General features: G+C 31.3%; 1 protein-coding gene across 5 annotated transcripts in view; it reads left to right on the top strand.

Moving 5' to 3' along the window:
* The window catches only part of LOC107438548 (mucin-3A), a 138,190-nt gene extending 111,943 nt beyond the window's left edge, over positions 1-26,247 (top strand). For 4 of the 5 annotated variants that reach the window (XM_071177640.1, XM_043039615.2, XM_043039616.2 and 1 more), the window contains 14 exons: positions 1,023-1,118; positions 2,933-3,049; positions 3,868-3,987; positions 5,571-5,693; positions 7,192-7,423; positions 8,445-8,605; positions 10,199-10,382; positions 11,141-11,424; positions 12,081-12,226; positions 13,461-15,969; positions 17,117-17,300; positions 19,788-20,059; positions 22,244-22,386; positions 23,451-26,247. In XM_071177640.1, coding sequence (XP_071033741.1) covers positions 1,023-1,118; positions 2,933-3,049; positions 3,868-3,987; positions 5,571-5,693; positions 7,192-7,423; positions 8,445-8,605; positions 10,199-10,382; positions 11,141-11,424; positions 12,081-12,226; positions 13,461-15,969; positions 17,117-17,300; positions 19,788-20,059; positions 22,244-22,386; positions 23,451-23,615 — 4,736 coding nt within the window. In that variant the 3' untranslated portion in view covers positions 23,616-26,247. Of the gene's footprint in view, positions 1-1,022; positions 1,119-1,444; positions 1,562-2,932; positions 3,050-3,867; positions 3,988-5,570; positions 5,694-7,191; positions 7,424-8,444; positions 8,606-10,198; positions 10,383-11,140; positions 11,425-12,080; positions 12,227-13,460; positions 15,970-17,116; positions 17,301-19,787; positions 20,060-22,243; positions 22,387-23,450 lie in introns of all 5 variants that reach the window. The other variant, XM_043039613.2, reaches the window with a different exon arrangement.

The following is a 26,247-nucleotide window of genomic DNA, read 5'->3' as shown; positions in this document are numbered from 1 at the left end:
GGACAAAAACATAATTTTCCATCTTGACGCAAGTAATGATGCTTGTTAATAGCACTGAAACAGCTGTTTCCTTTAAACTATTTTTTTTATTTCTGCTTCTTGCGTTATTTTGAAGTTTAAAATAGAATTGCTGTTTGTAAAAATAAAAATAAAAAAACTTTAAAAAATAGTTCAAGTTTTGATGTTTAAGTCTGAGGCTGTATAAGCTTACAAAAATGATGAAAATTTCTAAGAAAAGTGAAAAATCTTTTCTTGCTTCAGTAAAATTGATTGATATAAGAAATAATGTTTTATAAAGAACCAAACTTTGAAATAAAATTTCAACGTACAACTGTTTCAAATTAAGTTCAAAAAAAATTATTTATATTTTGAAATGAAATCATTCTCAGTCGTTAAGAAAAATAGATAAATGTAAAATTTAAAAAGTTCGTAGTGTTCGTGGGTAAATCTCTAAATAAAATATTTTTTTTACGGTAAATAATAAATAAATAAATAATATAGCCTAATCTTATTCTCATGAGTATGTAAAGAGTGTCCCAAAATTTATGCGAAATTTGAATTCTGCGCCATCTGTGTAATAAAATATAGCCAACGAAAAAAATAATAATACTAATAATTTTTTAAATTTGTACTTGAATAGATCTAAAAGAAAAGTTATCCATAAATTATTGAAAAATTTTTGAATGAATGAAAAGCAAAATTTTTCCTCACTACTTTTTTCGGATTTTAATACAAATCTAATTCCGATAATCTAACAGATTTTTTTAGTAACTATTAAACTGTTTTCAATAATTAAAAAAACCGAAACATATTTCTGCTTGCAATTAGAACGTCAGGAAATATATATATATATATAAAAAGGACAACCAAAGGAGTTCAATCTGTGCCAACAAAAGGTTAAACAATGTTCACTGAGGACACGAAAATTACTAATTTTGTGAGAACAATCCATGTCAATGTCGCGCAATCTGAAAATCTATTGTGCTTTATTTAATTTTTATGATATATTTTTATTAATACAGACCAATTCATTTGTGAACCGCTGAATAGCTGTTTGAATAATTCCTACATGTGTGATGGAATCTTGGATTGTCCTGATGGAACAGATGAATTTGATTGTGAGTTTCATTTAGCTTAAACTGTTGATTTAGTATTCTTCTATTTATTCTATTATTCTTCTATTTATTCTATTATTCTTCTATCTAGTCTGTTATTCTTCTATTTAGTCTGTTATTCTTCTATTTATTCTATTATCCTTCTATTTATTCTATTCTTCTTCTATTTATTCTATTCTTCTTCTATTTATTCTATTATTCTTCTATTTATTCTATTATTCTTCTATTTATTCTATTATTCTTCTATTTATTTTATTATTATTCTATTGTTGGCATTCTCGTACCTACTAAGCATACTATGTACTAATACTATTTATTTGACATAACAGGCCAAGATAGTTGCCATAGTAATTTCATGTGCTCGAACTCAAGCACGTGTATTATGAGTGAGGCACGTTGCGATGGAATATGGGATTGTGATAATGGAACAGATGAAGAGAATTGCAGTATGTAAAATTATATTCTAATAGGTTTTTCTTTTTATATTTCTAATTATAATTCCGGAAATCATGGGTTAAAATCATAGGCAAATCATGGGTTAGAATCTCCTTGCCGTCGAGCTAACCGTGGGAGGTTTTCGTTGATTTCCTTTTCATGAAATGCAAGATAGTTCCATCGAAAAGTCCTCCAGGAAGGCTAATTTGTTCCAATACTAAATCCAGGAGTTTCCTTGTTTTCTAGATTGTGTTCAAAATTACAAGGCTACGAAGTTGAACATTGAAAATCGCAAACTCAGAATTGGGTCGGCTGTTCAACCCAATTAAAAGATTAAATAAAACAAAATATTTCCATCATAACTTAGATTGATAACTCTAAAGCACTAACATTATATTTGAAGCAACCTATGTTTAATGAGAACACCTAATAAGTTCAAATTTATTAATAGAATATTATTAATTAATAGTATTTTATTTATTTATTTATTTTGTGTCGATTGGATATATTCGGTGTCACGTGCTAATTCCATTGCTGTAGATAGATTTCTTTCATTCATTCTTATAAATGAGTAATATAACTGGGTACGTTTCTTAAAATTAAAATTCACGAATTTCATTGTTGTAGATAGTTCATTCATTCTTATAGATGAGTAGTATAACTGAGTGCGTTTCTTAAAATTAAAATTCACGAATTTCATTGTTGTAGATAGTTCATTCATTCTTATAGATGAGTAGTAAAACTGAATGCGTTTCTTAAAATTAAAATTCACGAATTTCAATGTTGTAGATAGTTCATTCATTCTTATAGATGAGTAGTATAACTGAGTGCGTTTCTTAAAATTAAAATTCACGAATTTCATTGTTGTAGATAGTNTCATTCTATTATTATTATTCTATTTATTCTATTATTATTATTCTATTCATTCTATTATTCTTCTTCTATTTATTCCATTATTATTATTCTATTTATTCCATTATTATTATTCTATTCATTCTATTATTATTATTCTATTTATTCTATTATTATTCTTCTATTTATTCTATTATTCTTCTATTTATTCCATTATTCTTCTATTTTATTCAATTATTATTCTATTTATTCTATTATTATTATTCTATTTATTCTATTATTATTATTCTATTCATTCTATTATTCTTCTTCTATTCATTCTATTATTATTATTCTATTTATTCCATTATTATTATTCTATTCATTCTATTATTATTATTCTATTCATTCTATTATTATTCTTCTATTTATTCTATTCTTCTTCTTTTTATTCCATTATTCTTCTATTTTATTCTATTATTATTCTATTGTTGGCATTCTAGTATCTGCTAAGCATACTATGTACTAATATTATTTATTTGACATAACAGGCCAAGATAGTTGCCATTCGAATTTCATGTGCTCGAACTCAAGCACGTGTATTATGAGTGAGGCACGTTGCGATGGAATATGGGATTGTGACAATGGAACAGATGAAGAGAATTGCAGTATGTAAAATTATTTTCTATCAGGTTTTTCTTTTTATATTTCTAATTATAATTCCGGAAATCATGGGTTAGAATCTCCTTGCCGTCGAGCTAACCGTGGGAGGTTTTCGTTGATTTCCTTTTCATGAAACGCAAGTTAGCTCCCTCGAAAAGTCCTCCAGGAAGGCTAGTTTGTTCCAATACTAAATCCAGAAGCTGCCTTGTCTTCTAGATTGTGTTCAAAATTACAAGGCTACGAAGTTGAATTTAAAAAATCGCAAACTCAGAATTGGGTCGGCACAACCCAATTAAAAGATTAAATAAAACAAAATATTTCCATCATAACTTAGATTGTTAACTCTAAAGCACTAACATTATATTTGAAGCAACCTATGTTTAATAAGAACACCTAATGAGTTCAAATTTATTAATAGAATATTATTAATTAATAGTATTTTATTTATTTTGTGTCGATTGGATATATTCGGTGTCACGTGCTAATTCCACTGCTGTAGATAGATTTCTTTCATTCATTCTTATAAATGAGTAGTATAACTGGGTGCGTTTCTTAAAATTAAAATTCACGAATTTCGTTGTTGTAGATAGTTCATTCATTCTTATAGATGAGTAGTATAACTGAGTGCGTTTCTTAAAATTAAAATTCATTTATTTCACTGTTGTGGATAGATGATTTCTTTCATTCATTCTTATAGATGGGTAGTATAACTGTGTACGTTTCTTAAAATTAAAACAAATTGCGAAAGTATTCTGCTTATTCATTCTATTTATATTGCTCAGTTATGCATATAATGACTCTTTTTGCACTACACAATTTGCAGGACCAGCAGAGTGTGCCAAACATGAAGTTATGTGCTCGGATGGAAGTAAATGTATTAAACCTGTAGACATTTGTGACTGGAAGTATGACTGTAAAGACAGAAGTGATGAAGTTGGATGTGGTATGAATCAGTGCTAACGTATTATTTATGAAAAATATTAGGGTTATTTTATTTATCATAAATTAAGTTATAATTCATCATAATTATTATTTATAAAATTACGTGTGTTATGCAATCATTAATTTATGTGTGTCAGTAATGTATTTTACTATTTATTTTACGCATAAAAAATTGTTGGGGCAGTTTGTTCATATTATACGTATGTATGCTGCATCAATCTCTAACAAGGTCGAATGAATTGGTATTTGCATACATAAAGCACATATCTTTATGAAACAAATTATATAAGAATATTATTATTATCAGAATTTGAGAATGTTTGTTGAAATTTAAATGACTACGATTAGAGCTTGTCTTACGACACCTCATTTTAGCTACCACTTTATTCTTAGACAAATATACATTTCAACACTGTAACTTTAGGGATTTTTATCATCAAAAACTTTTTTGATACAAAAAAAAATATCTTAATCTCTTTTTCAAACTTTGAAACTAAAAATTTATGACAGATCTGTCAAGATAATTTGTTGAAATTCACTTCTGTGTGAAAATAAGTTTCAAAATTTTAGTTTTCTGGAAAAATTGCATAATTCACAATTTTTTCTCCCACAGAAAAAAATTTCAAGATTATAACAATTCCGGTGGCTTCTTCGCGGAATTTATTTAATAACTCTCTAAAATAAGATTTCAAATCTGAATTTCCCAAAAACTGCCAACAAACTGTTTCCTTTCATTTACAATTTTATTCTTTTTCAGACAAGCTTTTTTTAACTAAGTTTTGTGAGTAATAAAGGTAGAAATTTCAGAACACTATTGCAATATTATAGGAAGAAAAGTACACGAATAAGCTGTAACATTTTACATGCATAATAATGTTAAGAACCGATATTCTCAATCTATTCAATATTTATATTTTTTAAAACTTGTCAAAAATAAAGTTTATAAAAACAAAGGCTGCTCATCGAAGGTTGCAAATTAATATTTAAGCTATCGAATCGCTAGTGAGAGAAGCAAGGTAAAATCATTAAAACCAGTTTGATTGCCAGATGAAACTGAGAGGGGTTTTTCTTCAGTGTCGAATTCCTTACCAGTGATTCGATAGCATTTTTGTCTTATCTGCTCTTAAATATTAATGAGCGTGCTAATATTAATGCCCCTAATGTACATACGTTTTTTACTTAATTTTTGATAAAAAAAAACTCTCAAAATATGTATTAAGAGCGGTCATTACGAAATACCCAGTAAGCATGTGATATAGATAAGGGTCTTTAAAACGAGTTTGAATAGTTGATTTAGCATTTCATTTGCATCATTTTAAACTAATTTGGTTGCATACATCAAAAATAAATAGAAATAACTGGAAAAAAATTTAAATAAAAATCCTTTTATGTGAAATTTATCAATTTAAATGACATAAATTTTTCGTTGAATAAAATGAAAGTAATGTTATTTGAAATAAATTATAAATTTCAATAAAATAAAATTTTCAAGATGTTCGTAGATTATTTGAATTTGAATAACTCGAATTGAATTATTTTTTTATTTAATTTCATTTGAATTGAATTATCTTTTATTAATTTCAGTGGAGAGGACGACTTGTGAATCGAACGGAAAATTCTTCTGTGACGATGGACTTTGCATTCCTTGGTCTCTGAAATGCGATGGCGAATTTGACTGTAAAGACAAAGAGGATGAAGGAAATTGCAGTACGTAAATGATTTATTAATAAAGGTTCATCTCGAAAATGTAGTGTTAAGGCACAAAACTAGGAGAAATAATACAAAAATAATCATTTCTCAATTATTTACAAATTTGAATAAATTTATAAACCCGTGTTATTGCTGGTAAAGAGAATCCTTGGTTGGTATGTCAGTTAACAGCGCAACCTATAATTTAATGTCTTCTAATACTATGAATTACTATTCATTTTGTTAAGAAATTTAATATTAGGTTACTTTTTTAGGATTAAAAAATTGTTTAGTTCTAAGGAGGTGCCCAAGGTTCGAATTCCAGAGGTGGGTAGTTGATACGAATTCTACTAACGGCTCATACCGACCACAATGCAATACCGGCCACAATGTAAAATATCTTTGTTCTCATTCTAGCAACAAAGTCACTGTAGTACCAAGATTGCGCTCATTACACGTAGCTGTGTTTGTGTAAGGAGTTAAGGGGCAGGGAGTCATCAAACATACCCTTTGAGACGTGATGGCTCAGGGGATAGAGCGTTCGCCTTTCAATGAGGTAAACCGGGTTCGAATCCCGGTGATGGCTGGTCGATACGAATTCAACACCCGGCTTGCACCGACCACAGTGGTGACGTAAAATATCCTCGGTAATAGACGGATTATGGGTTAAAGTGCCCTTGCGGTCAGGTTAACCGTGGGAGGTTTTCGTGGCTTCCCTCTCCATGAAGCACAAATGCGGGTTCCATCAAAAAGTCCTCCACGAAGGCAAATTTCCCCTATTACTTGATACAGGAGCTGCCTTGTTTTCTAGATTGTGTTTAAAATTACAAGGTTACGAAGTTGAACATTGAAAATCGCAAACTCAGAATTGGGTTACGTGATTTCCCTCTCCATGTACAAACTACAAATGTGGTTTAGCTACATCAAAAGGTCCTGCACGAAAGCAAATTTATCCCAATACTCGATCCAGAAGTTTCCTCGTCTTCTGGATTGGGTTCAAAATTACAAGGCTACGGAGTTGAACATTGGTAGTCTTAAACCCGAAATTGGGTCAGCTGTTCAACGACGGTTATAAAATAAAATAAAAACATACTCTTTGTAAAGAGAGTAGGCCCCTCGAGGTTACTTGATTTCTCCACAATCCACACTTTTCCCCTCACCGTTACCATGGTTTCCTTAAATGCTCCCCCCCCCGTCCCAAATGTACTCCAACTTCTTACAGAAACATTCTATCGTGGGAAAAATAACAAAATTTGCTAAAATCATGGATACAGAAGTGGGGAAGAGCGTGAAGAGGGAAAACCTTTAGACCTGAAACCTTTAGTATATTGAGGGGAAGAAGCATTTCCCTGATTAAAATGCACTTTTTCTTGTTTGGAATTTTCTGTTGTATCACCACCCTGTGCGTTTCGCTTCAGGTGTAGCGAAAATAACTTTTTCTTTTTTAGTTCACTTCGAAAACATTTTATGTATTCGAAATCTTTCTTATCAATCATGATCTATTTTTTTCCACCAGCTTGTTTGAATGACGAGTTCCAATGTAGTGATGGTAAATGCTTGAAGAGTTCAAGTCGATGCGATGGACACAGGGATTGTCATGATGGAGACGACGAGATGGGCTGTGTCAATGTAGATGCGCAACACATGGTTACTACATATGAACCTTACTCTGGAACGTGGGCCATGCTCTGCGCAGAGGACTTCAATCTCGATGATGGACATTATCTTTGTCAAGAACTTGGTTTTGGGTAAGCGAACTAAAGTTACAATTTTTTTTTTAAATATACGTTTTATAACTAATTTTTATCGATTTGTTTCTTTCATTTTTAATTAAGAACTTGAATAAAGATGTTTTAATAATGACATACAGTATGTTCTATAATCATCGCTGTTAATATATATTTTCAAATTGCTTGCTAAATAGGAAGCATAAAAAAAAGGCAATTTCTTAATGCATGTGAAAATATCGCGTATGCGAATCCGGAGGTACAAACAAGCACATGACCACATGACTAATAACATACATATATTCCCAGGGAAAAGCAAAATCTAACAATACTACTGATGAAGACTGAAAACCTACTTGACCAATAGTCAAACAATAGAAAGACGAATGTTAGAAACATTTTTAAAGTTCATCTGTCAATGAACTGTTTTTGAGATTTTTCGAACCGCCTTTCTCACTAATTATTTGGTGAACTTTGTCGTGGCGGCTCAGATGATAGAGCATTCGCCTTCCAATAAGGTACTCCAGGTTCGGATCCCAGCGGTGGCTGGTTGATACGAATTTTTCTTCCGGCTCGCACAAACTACAGTGCTAACATAAAATATCCTCAGAAGTAGACGGATCATTGGTTAGAATCCCCTTACCACCGGTCTAACCATGGAAGGTTTTCGTGATTTTCCTCACCATGTAACGCAAATGAAGATTAGTTACATCAAAAAGACCTGCATGAAGGCTCATTTATTCCACTTCAAGTGTTCTCTAGTCTTCGAGGCTGGGTTCAAAATTATAAGAGTACGGAGTGGAACATTGATAATCGTAAACTCAGAATTGGGTCAACTGTTCAACGCCGATTATAAAATAAAACCTTGCCAGATTTTTTTTCCTTTCAAATATTGATTTGACATCTTATGTGCATACTTTTGCTTAACAATGATTCTAAAGGTATAAATTAAAGGCAGAAATCACGGTATAGATATATAAATAAAATAAATTTCAACACATCTTAGAATGAGATTTAAAAAAGAAAACATTTTGTATTGCAGGCATGCTCTGAAGGTAGATAAACTGCATGTATCATTTAACGGTACTTGGATGGCTATGAGGAGAGAAAATTTAACGGATGCATCCCTTTGGACTGAGAGAGTGTCTTTTGTAGAAAGCTGTACAAGCAGTTTAGCTGCCGAAGTGGAATGCCAAAAATTTGGTACTGTTTTAAATATTACTCATATGATTTTATTTTTTTTACTGCAGAGTTCTATACATTGAATATTTTAGATTTTCGCTCCTGATTTAATCACAAAAGTTATATCAATATTTGTAGTTGAAATTAATCAACAAAAGAATTTGAAATTTTCTTTTTATGATTTTAGTTCAAAATATATTTTCCTCATAACATTTTGCCTTCATTTTTATAACATTCTAATTACGTAAACAAATTTATTTAAAAGCTTAATTAGACGATTTTTAGTTTTTTAGAGTTTTTTTCCTTCTTTTTGATGCTACTTTCTTAAATTTTGTTGAAAGCAATTCTTAAAAGCTTTTCTTAAAGGCAATTTAAAACGTACGAAAAAATCCTGTATCTATAATATATATGATCTATTTTTTAAGAATTGTTTTAAAGCTAAACTGCGTGACTTTTGTATTACATTCTAGACCTCAGATGTGTTTATTTGTTTAAGTTTTTTCCTTCATATAGACATTTTGTATAGTTTTATTAATATTAAATTTACCACGATATATACACTTTACCTTCATTAAGTGATTAAACAATAGAAAATTATATTAAATAAGAATTTTTATGATAATGTTTAAAAAATATACAAAAAATGGCATAATTTTATTATAAATTTACCCAAAGAAATAAATGAGATATTCACAAGAGATTTGTAATTTTAAACATCTTTCACTCAAAGAAAAGTACTGGATACGATTTATAACTACAGTAAAATGACAGACGAGTTAAAAGCTGTTATGCTTCTCTAAAATCAATTTAGACCACAAATAATACATAAGAAAATAGTTTCTAAAGGAAAGTATATTTATAACTCCGGTAGCAGAAATGCTTCAGCACGGCAACGAGCACTGTAGATTATGAGAGCATGTGCAAATCATTTTTCAAGTTTTTAATTTAATATTTTTTTTATTAAGCCAAACCTAAAGAAAATCATTTTTAACTTCTAAATAATTAATTCGCGTTGTTTTTAATACATAACAAAATGTATTTGAAAATCTGCAGGAATAGACGCAATCGAAATATGATGACTCAAAATTTCCAACTAATTGACTTTAATTCGCTAGATTTTCGAAAAATAGAGAATTCAAATGACAAGAGAAAAACTTAATTTTCAATTTTTCCATTCATTTAAAATAGTCTAAAAGATTTTAATAAAAATAACAAATTTTTGACAGCATTTTTGTTTTTTGCGTACAATTTTTATCTTCTCAATATGCTCTAATATTGCAGTACACATGTTAGGTTAAGTCTAATTTTTACACTTATAATCTCTGTCTGACTGTGTTAGGGTCGGAGAAGAATTTAACTTTAAGATTGTACAGCAGGTTAGTTACGCAAATTCTGCTGCGGGGGTGATAACGAAACCAAATGGTGCTAGAATCTATACGCAAAACAAAGCGGAAAAAAAGGAACAGGAAAACAAAATTAAAAGTAATACTCTCCATGGCACCTAAGCATTCCGTCTCCTTTATTTATCTAATTTATACTCATATTAATTTATTAAAATAAAAAGATATGCATGTCTCTTATACAAATTGATGTGAACTGAATTTCAAATTTCAGCTTGTGGTGAATATACTGGTCTTCTTCACCGAAGAAAAAAGAGAGATATTCTTAGTTCCTCCACATCTAGTCAATGGCCATTTATTGGATATACATCAACATTCCGTTCTAATCGCGGATGCTTGTCTGAAATTCTCACACCGATTTGGCTTCTCACCTCAGCCGACTGTCTCCTGTCAATAAGGTATTCTTATTACTCTATTCTGACACAATATGCTAGTTTCCGAGAAGTGTATTTATATAATTAAATAAATAAATTATAAACGAATTCTGATAATATTATTAAGAATAAAAGAAACTACAACCTGAAGTTACTTGTGCTCGGATTCTAGGAAATAAAATCAGTAGATGCAAAATTTCTGAATATTTTTTTTGACTCTGTATCTTTTTCAATGTGAGTTTTTGCCTTGCGTAATTTTAAACAAGTACTTCACGTTTCTTTTTTCTCCAACAATTTCAAAATGTTGTTAGAAACTCAATTTAAGATAACCAAATATTTTAAATACAAATAAGTGAATTGTTTTATTATTTTGCTGCGGAATTTGCTTTATTAACGATCAATTTTGCAGAAAACCGCATTCCCACAACAGCCCCCGTTTTTGATCAGGCGTCATTGGAAGATTAAAGCTCCCCAATTCCAAGACCAACGGCAAGATGATCACAAAATTTGGTCACCTTTTGCGTACTTGCGGCCTTCTCTCCCCGATAAGCTTGTACCCATCGATCTGTATCTGGGCTGGATTCAAGTCGCCATCAAAAATAACTGAGAGTAAACTGAAACCTCAATTTCCAATTCTAATGAAGTACCCCACTTCTCAAAATGGCAAAACCCAGGAATATCGCAATTGTCACTTTTAGAATCCTAATTCTGCGGAATTTCCATTTTACATTTTTAAAAAAAAATTAATATTTATTTATTTATTTTATTTTATTTTTTTGCAGCAAAAACCCGTTCAACGGATCTGACTGGTACGTTCGAACTAACATCGGACAAAATACAGAATCAGGTTTAGCTCAGAACCATGAAGTTCTCAGAATGATACTGCATCCTCACTCCTCAAAATTCAGATCCCTCATCTTGAGAGATTACGATGTAGCTTTGGTTCGACTCAAGCATGCTCTCGTTTTTGTAAGCGATAAAATCGGAGCTATATGTCCCCCTGAAGAACAAGTTCCACCTGGAATTACTTGCTTTTCAGGAGTTTTGGGAACAGAAAAACCACGAGGTGAGTACATACCTTGCCTGCTCCACTAAAGCAGATACCATAATATTAGTACTTTAAACCATAATACGATACGGTGAAACTTAGTTGCAACCTTAATGAATTGCTAAACTGAACCATGTTTTCATTCTCATTCAAGTTGAACCATAAAATCGTATAATCAAAGTGGGGAAAAAAAGTGATTTTTAGGTAAACCTAGAATAAACCATGAGGTTTCGAATACCAAAGTTATTATTTTTTTCTTCAAAATATTGCGCAAACAAATAATGGTAATAAGATCACTCAGGATTACGCAGGGAAAAAGTAATCCAGTCATAATTACTTCACATTTTAATATTTTTCAAACATTTTTCCAGCATTTAAAACTTTATGGTTTACTCTAGTTTAACTTGGACTCACTTTTTCTTTTCCTTAAATTTCAAAATGCCAATGTAGATGAAACCAAATTCACCATAAAGAGTTTATCCCGCTGCATAGCTCCCTCTTAATAATACCGCTTGGATATTGTAATATCTGTCTGATATTGTATGATATCATTATATGGATATTAGTATTCTTTTGGTTAGCACGATCTAGGTTATAGTGCATTTGAACGAAAAAATGCTAGAAAAAAAAGAGAGTTAAACATGCATTTTGTTTAATGAAATTTTCTTTTTCAGCTCTTCCACCACCTGTCTTGTCCATCAATAGTTTGGCCCTGCAGATAATAGACAGGAAAAACTGCAATACCTTTGATCATTACAACAACTCAGTGAATCAAAGAATGCTCTGTACACAAAGCAGCGAAGGACATACCATTTGCGACGTAAGTCATTTCACTAATTATTCGTTACCTGTCTCGCAAAATTACACAAATCGATCGTTCTAAGTTAAGAGGCCTCTTCTCACACGACTAAACTCACCCGTGAGCGAGGTATCGACGGTAGAAGATAATGTCAAACATACTTTTGACCGACCTTTTTTGTCGATGGACTTGTTGTTTTGCAGATAAAAAAAAATGTTGTTTTTTTTTTAATTTATATATATATATATATATATAAACCTTTGTTTGTTATTTTTTACTTATTATTCTCCCCTCCCCCCTTTTTTTNTATATATATATATGTCACACGCCAAAGCCCGAAGCTCGGCCACTTCGCGAATTGGCCGGCCAGATCTGCCAAAGTGCGAAATAATTGATCGGCCATTTCGCGAAGTGGCCACGATGTTCAGGCCAAAACGCGATGTGCTCATTCAAGAATGCCCGGGCAAATGTATATCGGGCAGTGGCACTTAACTAGACCTAGTATATATTTCGGACATTTACCAAAGGTCTAGTCATACTAGGTCTAGTTAGGAGCCACTGCCCGGTATATCCTACACTGATGCTTTTTGAAGGTCAAGTGTCACTGCCCGGTATGAGCTACACTGATGTTTTTTAGGGTTCAGTGCCACTGTCCGGTATACCCTACACTGATATTTTAAGATTCAGTGCCACTGCCTGGTATATCCTACACTGATGTTTTTTTAAGGTTCAGTGTCACTGCACGGTATGCATTTGCCAGGTATTTATCTTTTAGTCTATCGTCAGTAAGCATTAAAATATCGAATAAATGAAATCTATCGTCAATAAGTATTAAAATATTGAATAAATGTAGTCTATCGTTAGTAAGTATTAAAATATCGAATAAATGTAATTATATCATCGAATAAATGTAATTATATCCGGCCAATTCCTGAAATCAAGAAACGATCGGTCATTGGCCAGCCACCCTCGGCCAATTCGCGATCTGGCCGACTTCGGGCTTTGGCCGTAACATAAGTAAGTAGGCATTGAGCAAGGTTCTTGTTTTTGAACCGAAACTTTAGTGTGTCAATTACTTTCATTTACGTTTAATTCACGTTTTTTTCACATCATCTAAGTAAAACATAAAATCAACGTACTTATATAACTTAAATAGTAATTTTATTATAATAAAAGCTTGCATTAAACTATGTTTTCATTTAAATAAATTTTACAAAATATATATTAATATGTTTATTTTTTATATATTATTTAGAATGATGAAGGTACTCCACTAATGTGCTTAACTGGCATCAACAAATGGTTCCTCGCTGGTATGCTTACATATCAAAGATACTGTGAGGTATACAGTAAACATCCAGCTGTCTTCTCTAACCTTTTCTCTATGAGGAAATATATTGATCAAGTGACAGGGCAAAAGCAGTACGAAATTCCATATGATAGTAATATTTATGTTATCATACCACCCACTACCCCAAGTCCAACCATACCTGAAACAACTACGGTTATATACACAACGACAGAAGCTCTCACAACTACAGAATTCCCAGAAACTGTTGCCATGAACGATACAGAAGATTACAACACAACCGAATCAGAAATTCCCACTGATTTTACCACATTATCTGAATTAAATGCAACTGAAACATTCTTTGAGAATGTAACAATGTTAACTCCAACATTTATTGAAGAAGTGAGAGGAGAAGAAGTTTTCACGCCACCAACTCACACTCTTGAAGTGAATGAGACTAACGAAACCCATACGACAATTTCAGATGAGGCGTTCAAATCGGAAGTTGAAGAGATGACAACTTTATCCCCACAAGTATTAAAAGAAGAATACGCGGTTGCCACACACAGTAACTTCAGTGAAAATACCACTTTGATGGATGAGTTTGAAAAAACTAACACGTCAGAAAGCGAATTTTTTGAAAATGTAACGCAGACTCTTACAGCTGAAGCCACAACTCTTCCTGCTGAAACAGAAACGACTGAAATCACTCACAATAACACAGGCGCATTAGTACTAGAGGCTGAAACTACTGAATTCCCAACCGATATGGAATCTATCACTGCCACAGAACCCGTAGAAACTGAATTCGATGCTAATTTTACAAGTAATAATTTTACAGAGGTGCCTTTCGCGAAAGTTCTAGAGCTACCTACGCTTAACAAGACCGTAACAGCTGAAATGAACTCTACAACTTTATCATCATCTTCCAACAATACATTGACCACTATATCCGATTTCACTGAAATGAATGTTGAGTCTACCACTTTAAATACTAATTATTCAGACATGTTAGAAGAATCTACCACGCTTATTGATACAGATATGACAACAACTGAAGCATCGGAGACTGAAACATTCATCTTCGATGTAGAACCAGATGAGGACTTAGCTATTGATGTGTTTACAAGCAAAGATGGCATTCGCGTAGAGTCTCCTGCTCGCATTGCCAATCTAGAAAGCACTGCTGTCTATAAAGAGCATTTATCACGAAGCAGAAATTTAGATGAATCTCATAATATATCTGACATAATTTATGATGTAAGGACAAGCCCAGTTACGGAAGTCACAATCAATGATGGCAATTTGACAGACTTAACACCACCAATGACAGAAAAACTAAATACTGGCGAAGGCTATGCCATTAAAGAGCATACAACAACACAGGGAAATGAAAATGAAAAACCTGAAGAAGCAACAACAATACCAGGTATTGGTGAAACAGATAAAACCACTACACCAGAAATTTACAAACATACACCACAATCATATCATGCCACAACTTTAAGCGAAGCAAAAACAACTAGCCTTCCTTATGATAAAGAAACGACATTCGTACCCCAGTTTGAAACCACTACAAATATGAATGAAATGGAAGCCGAAACAACAGTTTATGACACAGTGACTAATCCGACTATTTTACCGATGTTTGACACAACTGAAGTTACAAAGAAAGTTTCTCAACCTACACTCACTACAGTAGAATCTTTGCAAGGAAATGAAAGAAAACAAACACCAACTGAGATAACAAGTGCTGCTGAGACTCAGGTTAATGCTGTTACTTCTCCAAATACAGAAATTTCAACTTCTGCTGATAATTTTACGACATTAAGCGAAGGAATCGAAACAACAGTGGGTGTTTTGGAATCAGAAACACATCCAGTGACAGATTATGAAACCACTGTAGCAGGAACGCATGCAGTAACAGATTATGAGACAACTGTAGCAGAAACGCATACCGTTTCAAATTATGAAATTACTGTAACAGAAAAGAATCATTATGGCCGCCAGCCCGAATTTGCAAGGCTACTAAATGAAACAGAGACTCAATTAGGAGAAACAACTTTACCAACAACAGAATCACCCAATGAGACAGATTTTACAACCACACAGCTTATTGAAGGAAACTTTTCAATGATTGGAAGAGAAACAACAAGAAGTAATGATTCGTTAAGAAATGGGGAAACAACTGTAGCAGATACCAAAGAAAGTACTGTTACAGAAGAAAAAACACAGATAACTACATTTGTAAATATAGTCCGAAATATAACTACTCCTTCTCCGTTGATCACTTTTACAGAGATGCCAATAAATAATTTCCAAGAAAATAAATCCATCTTGACAACATCGAATCCAATAACTATTCCAGACATTGAATACATCGATAAAGCAATGCCAAGGAGTAATAATGAATCATTATTACTTCATTTACTCTCTGAAAAACTAACGATAGATGAAGAAGAAAGTGAAACAAGTAAGTTCTTCATTTAAAATATTAAATTATTTTTTTTTTATCATTTTTGGTTTATTAGAATAGTAATAATCATTTCAGATAAATAGTTTTATATCAGTATCTTGTAAAACAGTTGCACTTTCTCTTAGAACATAAACTAAAGGTATTTCCTCTTTCCAAGAAGAAGCTAATGTTCTTAAACTCTTATTCTTCTTGAACGCTTATTTATGACTGGACAATGTCTGTTCATAACGCTTTTTGTCTAGTATATGGATATAGAAATGTCCAGTTGTGGTTTTTTTGAATTAGAATAAGTCGCTCTATCGGTTTAAATCATATAGCATTATATATTCTTCATTGCAAATAATCACATCAAATAATACAAACTATAATTGTATATAGAGTATTAGTCAATATAAATCTATAGTTAGTATACTCAAAGGTAGGTACTTAATTTACGTCGTACTAGAGCTGCACAATGGGCTATTGGCGCCGGTTTGGGAAACATCCCTGAGGATGATTCGAAGACATGCCAACGCAATTTTGATCCTCTGTAGAGGGGATGGCTCCCCTGCTTTGGTAGCCCGACGACCTGCGCGTGAAGTCGAGCACTTTACAGTAGAACAGTTTAACGAGGACCGATACCACGCACCTTCGGTCCCTACGCAGGCTGATCAAAGTGGTCACCCACCCACTTACTGACCGCAGCTAGTGATGTTTGACTTCGGTGTTCTACCGGGAACCGTCTCTTTACGATCAGCCCACTGCGGAACAAAATTAATCGACTCGAATCAAAATTAATCTGATTAGCGAAAACTTAACCAAATAGAGATACATGGTTAATTTTATGAATAAAAAATAAATGTTCTATAAAATATGCTTCCTAATAGTAATTTTATCGAACTATTCACATAACAAGAATAAAATAGGTAAATTAAAAACAAAAAATATTGCTCTATAATAATCTACTGATTTCCATTTTAATACTGACAGTACAATTGGCGATTGTTATTACTGCATTGAGGTGAGTCGACTTAATTACGTAAAATCATGAAACTATTCAATTTCATATTAAAAATTACTTTAGTTCAGTTACTTAAGATTAATTATACCATATGTAAACATTAATTTTCAATATTACTTTTAATGAGATTATATCTTAAAACAGATTTCACAGGAAAATGTGGACAATGGAATCATGTTTATAATGAAACAAATTATAACAACACAAAGTTTTATGAAGAATGGCCGGCTCTAGGATACTTGCAACTAGTATCTCAACCAAAGATATGTGCAGCTACAATTTTGTCTTCACAATATGTTCTGGCATCATTGAATTGCCTAACATATGCGTAAGTTATTTAATATTTGGCTTTATTATTTATGGTTATAATTTATGAATGAATATAATCTTAGAATTTGTATATCTTACAATTTGAAGAGTTTATGTGTAAAGAGGACTCCATACCTCAGGAAAAACTTTACATTGCTACTTCTATTTCCTCTCATTTAACTAATTTAAAGTAAAGAAAAAGCGAGTTCAGACAAACATAGAATAAGCCAAGAAGTTTCAATTGCTTAAAAAAAAAAAATTTATAACAAAATGCAAACAAATTACTGGAAGAGAACTTTTGCGTAATGCTAAGTTATCTCCTCGTGATTTGCGTTATTTTGATATTTTGAAAATTTCTTTTCAGCTTCATGAAACTTCATGGTTTATTCTAGGTTTGTCTGAATTTGTTTTTTTTATACTATAAACGTTAAATTACTTATGGTGGTGAAAGAAAATTGGCGTTAAAAAGTTTTAGTTGTAGTACAGCGTCGTCCTCTTAAAAGAGCTCAGATTTTCAGATAAAAATTGAATATTAATTCATTTTCTGCAAGATCTTCAAATAAGGAGGTTTGCAATTAAAAAAAAAAGTTTGTAAGCAACGTCCTATTGTTTTCATACACCTTAAAGCTTATTTATTTTCTTTGAATTCACGAAAATTTCACTTGCACTCACTAAACAAACTCACTAACAAATTTGAATTTAAAGCTTTTATTTTAGATACATTGAAAAATTAATTATTCATCATGCCGATTTATCCTCTTTAGATTTTTTGAATCTGATTAAATCCTCCATAAATAAAAAAATTTTAATACTAAAAAATAAATAAATTTTCTTTAAATCAATAACCTATGCAACTAATTGTATTATATGGAATTTCAGAAATGGTAGCATTAATCATAATTACGCTAAATTTACTTCGATAATTTTAATTATATTAATTTACTCAAATTGAATATGGTACTCCACTATGTATGAAAAAAAAAACATTGGTATTGTTAATAATATTTGTTTTGTAATTACTAATTTTGGAAATCTATTATATATAATTCTCTTACGTGGCTCCCAAATTTTGGCTGAAGTACTTTGTACAACTAAATAAGATTCTTTTCACAACAGTNCAAAAGCTAGACGTTAAGAACGTATCCAATGAGCGAGCAAAGCGAGCATCGGATTGCGAAGCAATCCGAAATGAACTGCGAAAGCAATTCCGGGGGTTGGTGAGCGTTTGTTTTGTAATTACTAATTTTAGAAATAATTTATAATTCTCGTAAATTTTTAAAATTTTAACTTACTGTAATAGTTTATTATTTAAATTTGTTTTCAGCTTATGAATATAATTTATTTCATTATAATTAAAAGTCTTTGAGACCTTATGGAATTATAAATTTTTACATTTCGCTGATGTGAATGTTCCAGAAATTATTAAGGAAATATGTATATTAATCAAAGTAATTTCACTACCTTAATCACTATTTAAAAAGAAAAAAAAATATGAATTTTCATTTCATTGGGGAAAAAATATACACAGAAATTCGATTCAAAAAAAAATATGCATAATTTTGTTTTCGTTAATTTAAAGTTAGTCTATATAAAAAAACTCAATTTGCCACTAAGTCTAAGGCAGTCTGCTGCAATGGAAACAAGAAATAGAGCATTTTAAAGAGGGAAGCTTTAGTATAGACTGAAGAAAAATTATTCTTATACTCTCGCCGAGGAGTAAAAACCTGTCCTAAATATTGAGCCAACTTCCCTATAGTTTGCCTAAAATAAAAACTCCTCCAGACATTCGTTTGGACCTGTGGCAGTGACTATGGTAACGAGGTATGGCTATTTCAAGTAGGGGTGCGGGTCCCTGTTTTGAAGCGGTTTCGGGTCGGGAAGAGAAATCTTTTCGGTCTGTTGTGTCAGACCTAGAGTGAAGCTACCCTCTTTAAAATGCGCCATTCTTGGTTCCATAGCGCCAGACGGCTTCAGACTTTGTGGCGGGAGGAGTTCTTAACTTAGACAAACTATACTTGAAATCGCTCAACCTCGTATCCACAGTCCCCGCCACCACATTAGAAGAATAGCAAGGGGATTTCTTAATACAGACAGACAAATTTGTTATATTAACAAGTCGTTAATTATCATTTTATTATTGTTACAATTTAATGCAAAATTCCTTTTGATAATTACCATGTAGTCGTGATAAAAATTGCAATTCTGAAAGGGACATCATTTTTATAATTTGCTAAATATTGCTTAAAATTATGCTAACTAATTACATTAGGTCATTTATAATCAATCCTCGTTTTAAAAAAAATCATTAAAGAAATCAATTTCATTACAAAATTGTTCATTTCACGAGATATTCCACTGTTGGTCATGATAACTTTGAAATAACCACATACTTTATTTTTGCATGCTTCATTTCGCCTGGATGACTCAAGTAAGCCATATGTGAAGTACTTTATACACAAAATAAAATGTATCAAACTGAAATAACTAATTCTGTCATAATTTTCAGGGACGAAACACTGAATCCTGATAAATGGTCTTTTATTGCTGGCTTATATGACTCAATAACGAATGTGACTGGACAACAAACTCATCTTATAAGTGAGATTATTCCACACGTTGATGTCGGAATGGTGTTGATGTTCCAAGAGCACAATCTAGCTCTCGTAAAAGTGAAGGATACAATACGAATGACTAGGTATTCGCAAACTGCTTGTTTAGCAGAAGACATGGATCTGCAAGAGCAATGCTTTACCACGGGATGGAGTCAGGTTCCCTCAGGTAATATTACTTAATTATCATTCAAATTAATTAAATATTTAAGCATTAGTAATGCTTTATTTATGTCGCATTAGACCTAAGGCGATCTGGGAACATCTCTGAAGCATGACTTGCCATCACAATTTTGATCCTCTTTTTAGAGGACGACTAGCGTGCGAAGTTGAGCCCTTTATGGTAGAACAATTTAACAAAGATTATTAAATATTTAAACTACGGGTTCTTATTATAATACCTATAAACATTCTTTGAATTTTGTTCCTTCTAGGACGAAAATGAAAGAAATACTTGAATGTTTCATTGTGTCAGTTGAATAGCAGATAGAAAATTTGCTTCCGAGTTCTTAGGTTCATATCCCAACTATGACTTATTTATATACTACTCCCAAAAAGCTCAATCACATTAATACTTTTAAATATTCTTAGAAAATGAATCATGGGTCATTTGTACTATTACCATCGAGTTCACGCAAATTTGCTCTGATAGAATACCTCTCCTTTTAAATTGAGTTAAAATTACCAAGTCATCAAATTGAGCATTTGTTTGTTTAAAAAACACTATCGCAGCAGACAGTAGTAGGCCAAAGAAGTCTCAGATTTTAGTCTAAACAACTTTGAAATCAATGAGATAGGGTGGTAATGTGTTCTGCACGGTAAGAAAATTAACTTTAACTAATTAAGTAACAATCAATAAATCCTAGTTAAACTATACACCGGACTGCTCCTCCACAGTTAAAAAATAAAACAAAACTATCATATGAAATAGAGTGGTATACAAGTTATTGCTCAATGCAATGCTTATTTCCGAAGCAGGCCCAACCACAGCTGGAGGATTAGCCGGCCAGATGGTCGGCTGGTTAGCGTGCCTGACTGCGAAGCCAATGGCTGCGCAGTCAGGCACGCTAACCACCCGACAGGGCATGGATGTTTCTCTCTGTGTTGTTCTCTACTGTGTCATGTATGGATGTGGCCCACCTATAAAACGGGTATCTGTTGCAGTGAGGCGTGGGTAATGCTGCTCGCCTCCATGACTTAGGTTCACAGGTGCCCACTCGTGGTGCACTCTGGATAACGCTCTATCTGTTACAGCCTTCGTCTTTATCTATGAATAAATAGGGCCCGTATGAATGGCGGGCATCTATGGAACTGCTCTGCCCTCCAGAAGGCCCGCAATTCTTCTAGTTTCAAGACGTTCTCCGCCCCTGGAGATATTTCTTTATTATATTGGACTGCAAGACTTCTCATGCTCGAAAGAGCAAATGATGGACGTAATAAAAAAAAATGGTGCCCACTGGGTAACGCTAAACGAGTAACACTTCCGGTATCTTCCTAGGCGAAGAACGTTAAAGTTCAGCGCCTGCCGTCAGAAAAAAAGAAAACAGCTGGAAGATAAGCAACCAGTCTGAGCTAGTTGCAGTTCAAACTTAAAATTTCCTTAATATGCAGATAGTTTTATAGCTTTCTATTGGAGAGACCGTGACAGGTTTACAAAGAAAATTCTTTAAATAATACAACTGGATATTTGTTTCACTCGAAAAATCTTTGGAAAAAGCACATTTGTTATACTACTTACACAGATATAGATCTAAGCATTTACCACAGTAAATGCATTATTCTTTGAGGTCCATAAAATATTGTAACTATATCAAAAGGTAGTTATTATTACTGCAATGTCGTCTCACTGAATTTAGATTAAATTAATTAAAATCATAATCATTACTATAGTCTAATTACACACTGTCAATGATTATTTTAATGGTTTGAAGTTGTTTTGGTTAATAGCCTGTTTTACATTTAATTTTAGCGAAATTTGTTTTAGAAATGTAATAAAAAAAATTTCTAATGGACAAAACATACATTTTTTAGTGTTACGTTTTTCAAGTAAAATAATAATCACTTACATGTTATAGCCTAGAAGTATGCCGTCATCAATTATGCGAGGTGTTAGTTAAAATTGTGGGACCTAAAAACAAGAAATTCAAATAATTTTTTTTAAAAACCAATTCAATCTTCAATTTAAAAGGACATTTGAAATGAAGAATTATTTCCTCATAATTAACTACAAAAAATAACAAGTGATATTATAATTGACATCTTAAAAATTTTGTGACAAATTAACAACAAATAAAAGTAATTTAAAAATATTACATATCTTTAATGATAATACTTTTATTTCTTTGACTAATAGACGAGAAAGAGGAGGAATTTTATTCAGTTCCAGTCACTGTCATTCCACAAAGTGAATGCAACAACACTGCAAATTATAATGGTTTGCTGTTGGACACACTGATATGTGCCAGTCATGAAAACAGCAGTTATCCAACATGTCAAGTAAGTTGTTAAAACATTGCATAGTCTAATGAAATAACACTACTGCATATTAGTATTATTTTTTAAATTTAATTTTGTGATCAGTTACTGAGCAAAATTAGAAGTCTGCAAAAGTCTAAAATATGCTACAATAACGAAGAGAAAGTTATTCTTAACTCGCTATAAACAAATAATTTACATGCTGTGAGCCCAAGTTGGGCTAAGGCTCCATGATTTCAAGATCAAGGGCATAATTGTGATCAGCATTCTGTACAAACCGGTGCTAAGTAAGCCTCAAGCTGGCATTGAGGATCGAAACCCAGTCCTTTGCAATAACAGTTCAATGTCTTTAATCAATGAACAATTGCGGCTCACTTGTGCTAATAGCAAACTTTTTGTTGTATGCCACTCTAGTGACATTGAGCTTTTATTGTTCACTCATTTTTTTTATACTAACAAAAAATTTTTTTATGGAATTTATTACTATGATCTTATACAAAATTTGCTTGTATGGAAACAAGTACATTCTCACGGCAATATAAAAGGCCTGTCCTTTGCAATATAAATTGTTCTTTGCAATAACAGTTCAGTGCCTTTAATCAATGAATTATTGCGGCTCACTTGTCCTAATAGCAAACTTTTTGCTGTATGCCACTCTAGTAACATTGAGCTTTTATTGTTCCTATTTTTTTTTATACTAACAAAAAAAAATTTATGTAATTTATTGCTATAACCTTATACAAATTTTTTCTTGTATGGAAACAAGTACATTCTCAAGGCAATATAAGACCTGTTCTTTGCAATAACAGTTCAGTGCCTTTAATCAATGAACAATTGCAGCTCACTTGTCCTAATAGCAAATTTTTTGTTGTATGCCACTCTAGTGACATTGAGCTTTTATTGTTCACTCATTTTTTTTTATACTAACAAAAAAAATTTTTTATGTAATTTATTACTATAACCTTATACGAAATTTGCTTGCTTATACATTTTTATTCCAGTATGTAGAGGTGATATTTTTAAATTTCAAATGAATAAAATGATCCTTAATTTTCAAAATTTAAAAATTATTTTATGGTTTTTAGATGGATTACGGTTCACCACTGTTTTGTCTCAACAACAAGCATTGGGAATTGAAAGGTATTTTGGATTTTCCAGGACCATGTGATATTGTTCAGCCTGCTGTATATAACAGCATATCTAGTGCAAAAAGTTGGATCATGGGATACGTAGGAGACAAAAATCTCTAAGTGCTTCGAAAAATTTTTGAAAAAAGAATTAAGTCAAGAATTTCTAATTTGTGATAATATTTCAAAGATTTTTTTTCTTTTTTTTTGTGTTTTTACTATTGTGAAACAAGATATTAAAAATATACAATCAAGAATCTCCATTCGATTGTGAGATTGTCACTATTGTATTAGGAAGACATTTTTAATAATTTTTTTTTTAAGAAGCTGTGATTTTTTTCCCCCGCTGAGAATTGAAAACGTTTGGATCTGCGAAAACTTGTGAAGAAACAGATATGCACTCTTTCTCCAAATTTTCACATCAGTATCCAAGAGAAGTTAAAATTGCAGTTAAACTAGTCCTCTGCAGTTTCTGTAGTGATACGTCTAATTTCAAGCAGCTGTATCATCCGTCCATGTAAACGTTTCATCTGTGATGTTGAATGTAAGACAAAGATAGTAATTTAATAAATTTTGAAATGATTTTTTACTTTTTTAAAAAAAAATCAGCTTGTGTATATATTACCTAGTATGAACTTTATACGAAGTAGGTCACTATCAATTTTACTGTAAAAAGTTTTTCCTTTCTTTTTTTTTTTAAAAAAAATCTTTTGCTGTATTTTTCTGCAGTTTAGTTTCTTTTAATTATTTATGTATGTGCGTTTGTTTTTCAATAAGCTAAAGTTTTCTAGGAAGCTATGAAACATCAAAAAGTTCACTTAAAAAAATTTCTAACTTTTATCTTTATTATATGTGTATACTAAATACATGAATTTTGTTGCTTTAAATGTTAAAGCAACCTTATTGCATTTTAATAAGACATTTACTGTAGTGTAGTTGAACTACTATTTAAAATAACTTTAAAGTATTATTTAATTATAATGAATGTATTTCGTTCATTTTATTTACATGTGTTAACTTTAATGTTCTATAATTACAACTGAAGGACATATTCTGCGACCATAACGAGTCAGTTTTTTTTTTTCTCTGTTAAGTTTGGAAATTTATTTTATCAGTGATAATGAAATATTTCAATTAATTTTCTGTCTAATACATTCCCCTAAAATTATGTCTATTTTTTAAGGAAAATTTGTTTTCAAACCTTTGACATGCACGATTTCTCCTTTGCGTGAGGCTTATCACTGTTTCACAATAAATCAGTCAATTAAAACACTCTAATTCCCATAATTATTAGATAAGTGTGGATAAAATTCAATAGGGTTTAAAAACAATATGTTTTTTCTATGCATTTCTTCTTCTAAAATGCTATTACAACTGAAATACAAGCAATGTTTCTAAAGAAACTGAGGAACCATAGCATAAATGAAAGAAGGAGACACACATAGCTTCTACACATCTTTAGGAGACATCTTTAATGTTTTTTAATATTAACCACAATCTTGTAATAACTGTATTAAAGAACTGTTAAAAATAAATAACAAGTAAAACCATTATGTCATTGAATAATTTTAAAATATTTTCACCAAATATATACATATATGTTTTTTTCATTATCTTGTAATAACCATGTACATTTATTAACTAAATTGAACAATAACTATTAAAACAGTTATTTAAATGATTAATAGGAAAATCTTTGGGTTAGTAACTAATTTAAAATTATTTTCTGATATAATTGCTTGTTGTTTTTATTATCTTACTACAAGATTAATCATGTTCTTGTATTAACTATGCTAGAAATTATGAAAACAATGAGTTAATTAAACAATAGGAAAATCGTTCAGTTATTAACCAATTTAAAATTATTTTCACAGATTATTGCTTGTCCTTTCCATCATCTTGTATTAATTATATTCATAAATTAACTATAAGGACAGCAACTAAAATAAACCTATTAACAAAAAATTATTAGGTTATTAACCAATTTTAAATTATTTTTCATATATTATTGCCTGCCATTTCCATTATCATGTATTAACCTTGTTCTTGTATTAACTATGTTAGACGGTAACTAAAATAATGAATTGGTTAACAGGAAAATCATTAGGTTATTAACAAATTTTAAATTATTTTTACAAAATTGCATGTAGTTAACTAGTTATTGTTTCATCATTCTTATGTACAGCTCATTCACATACTTGCTCACTACATAATTATTTAGTCATTATTATTTCTTATTATTGTACACATATAAATGCATGTACTCTGTTGAATATGTTTAGTTTTGTTTGAAAGGTGTTGCTCACAAACGTCATATACTATTTTGTTACTATTTTAAAAAGTACACGAATTATCTGTTTTGGGAGTCTTCAAGGGTTAACTTTCATTGTTCTCATCAGACTAACATACTTTCATTAATTCATTTTATGAATTGCTGCTTGCTAATAGCATCTATATAATATACATTTCTTTGAGAATAATTTTGTTTAAATCTTTCCTTTTTTTAAAGAGCTGTTATGTAAATACTCTTTTGTTGTCAGCTTTGAACACACTGCTTCGTATTATGGTATGTTATGTAATTACTTGTTGCATGCAAATTGAAAAGATGAAAAGTTTTTTTTTATTGTATATTTATAAGTGATGTTTATGTGCCATTGTTGGATTCTAAGAAATTGTTAAATTCCTGAGGATTTTGTTGAAAATGCTTTAAATCATCAAATCACAGTCAATAAATAATGCTTTTTCACCTAGTCAA

Source organism: Parasteatoda tepidariorum, chromosome 2 (assembly GCF_043381705.1).
Source record: "Parasteatoda tepidariorum isolate YZ-2023 chromosome 2, CAS_Ptep_4.0, whole genome shotgun sequence".
NCBI lineage: Eukaryota > Metazoa > Arthropoda > Arachnida > Araneae > Theridiidae > Parasteatoda > Parasteatoda tepidariorum.
The sequence above is the reverse complement of the archived record's forward strand: the minus strand, read 5'-3'. Positions and strand labels throughout refer to the sequence as shown.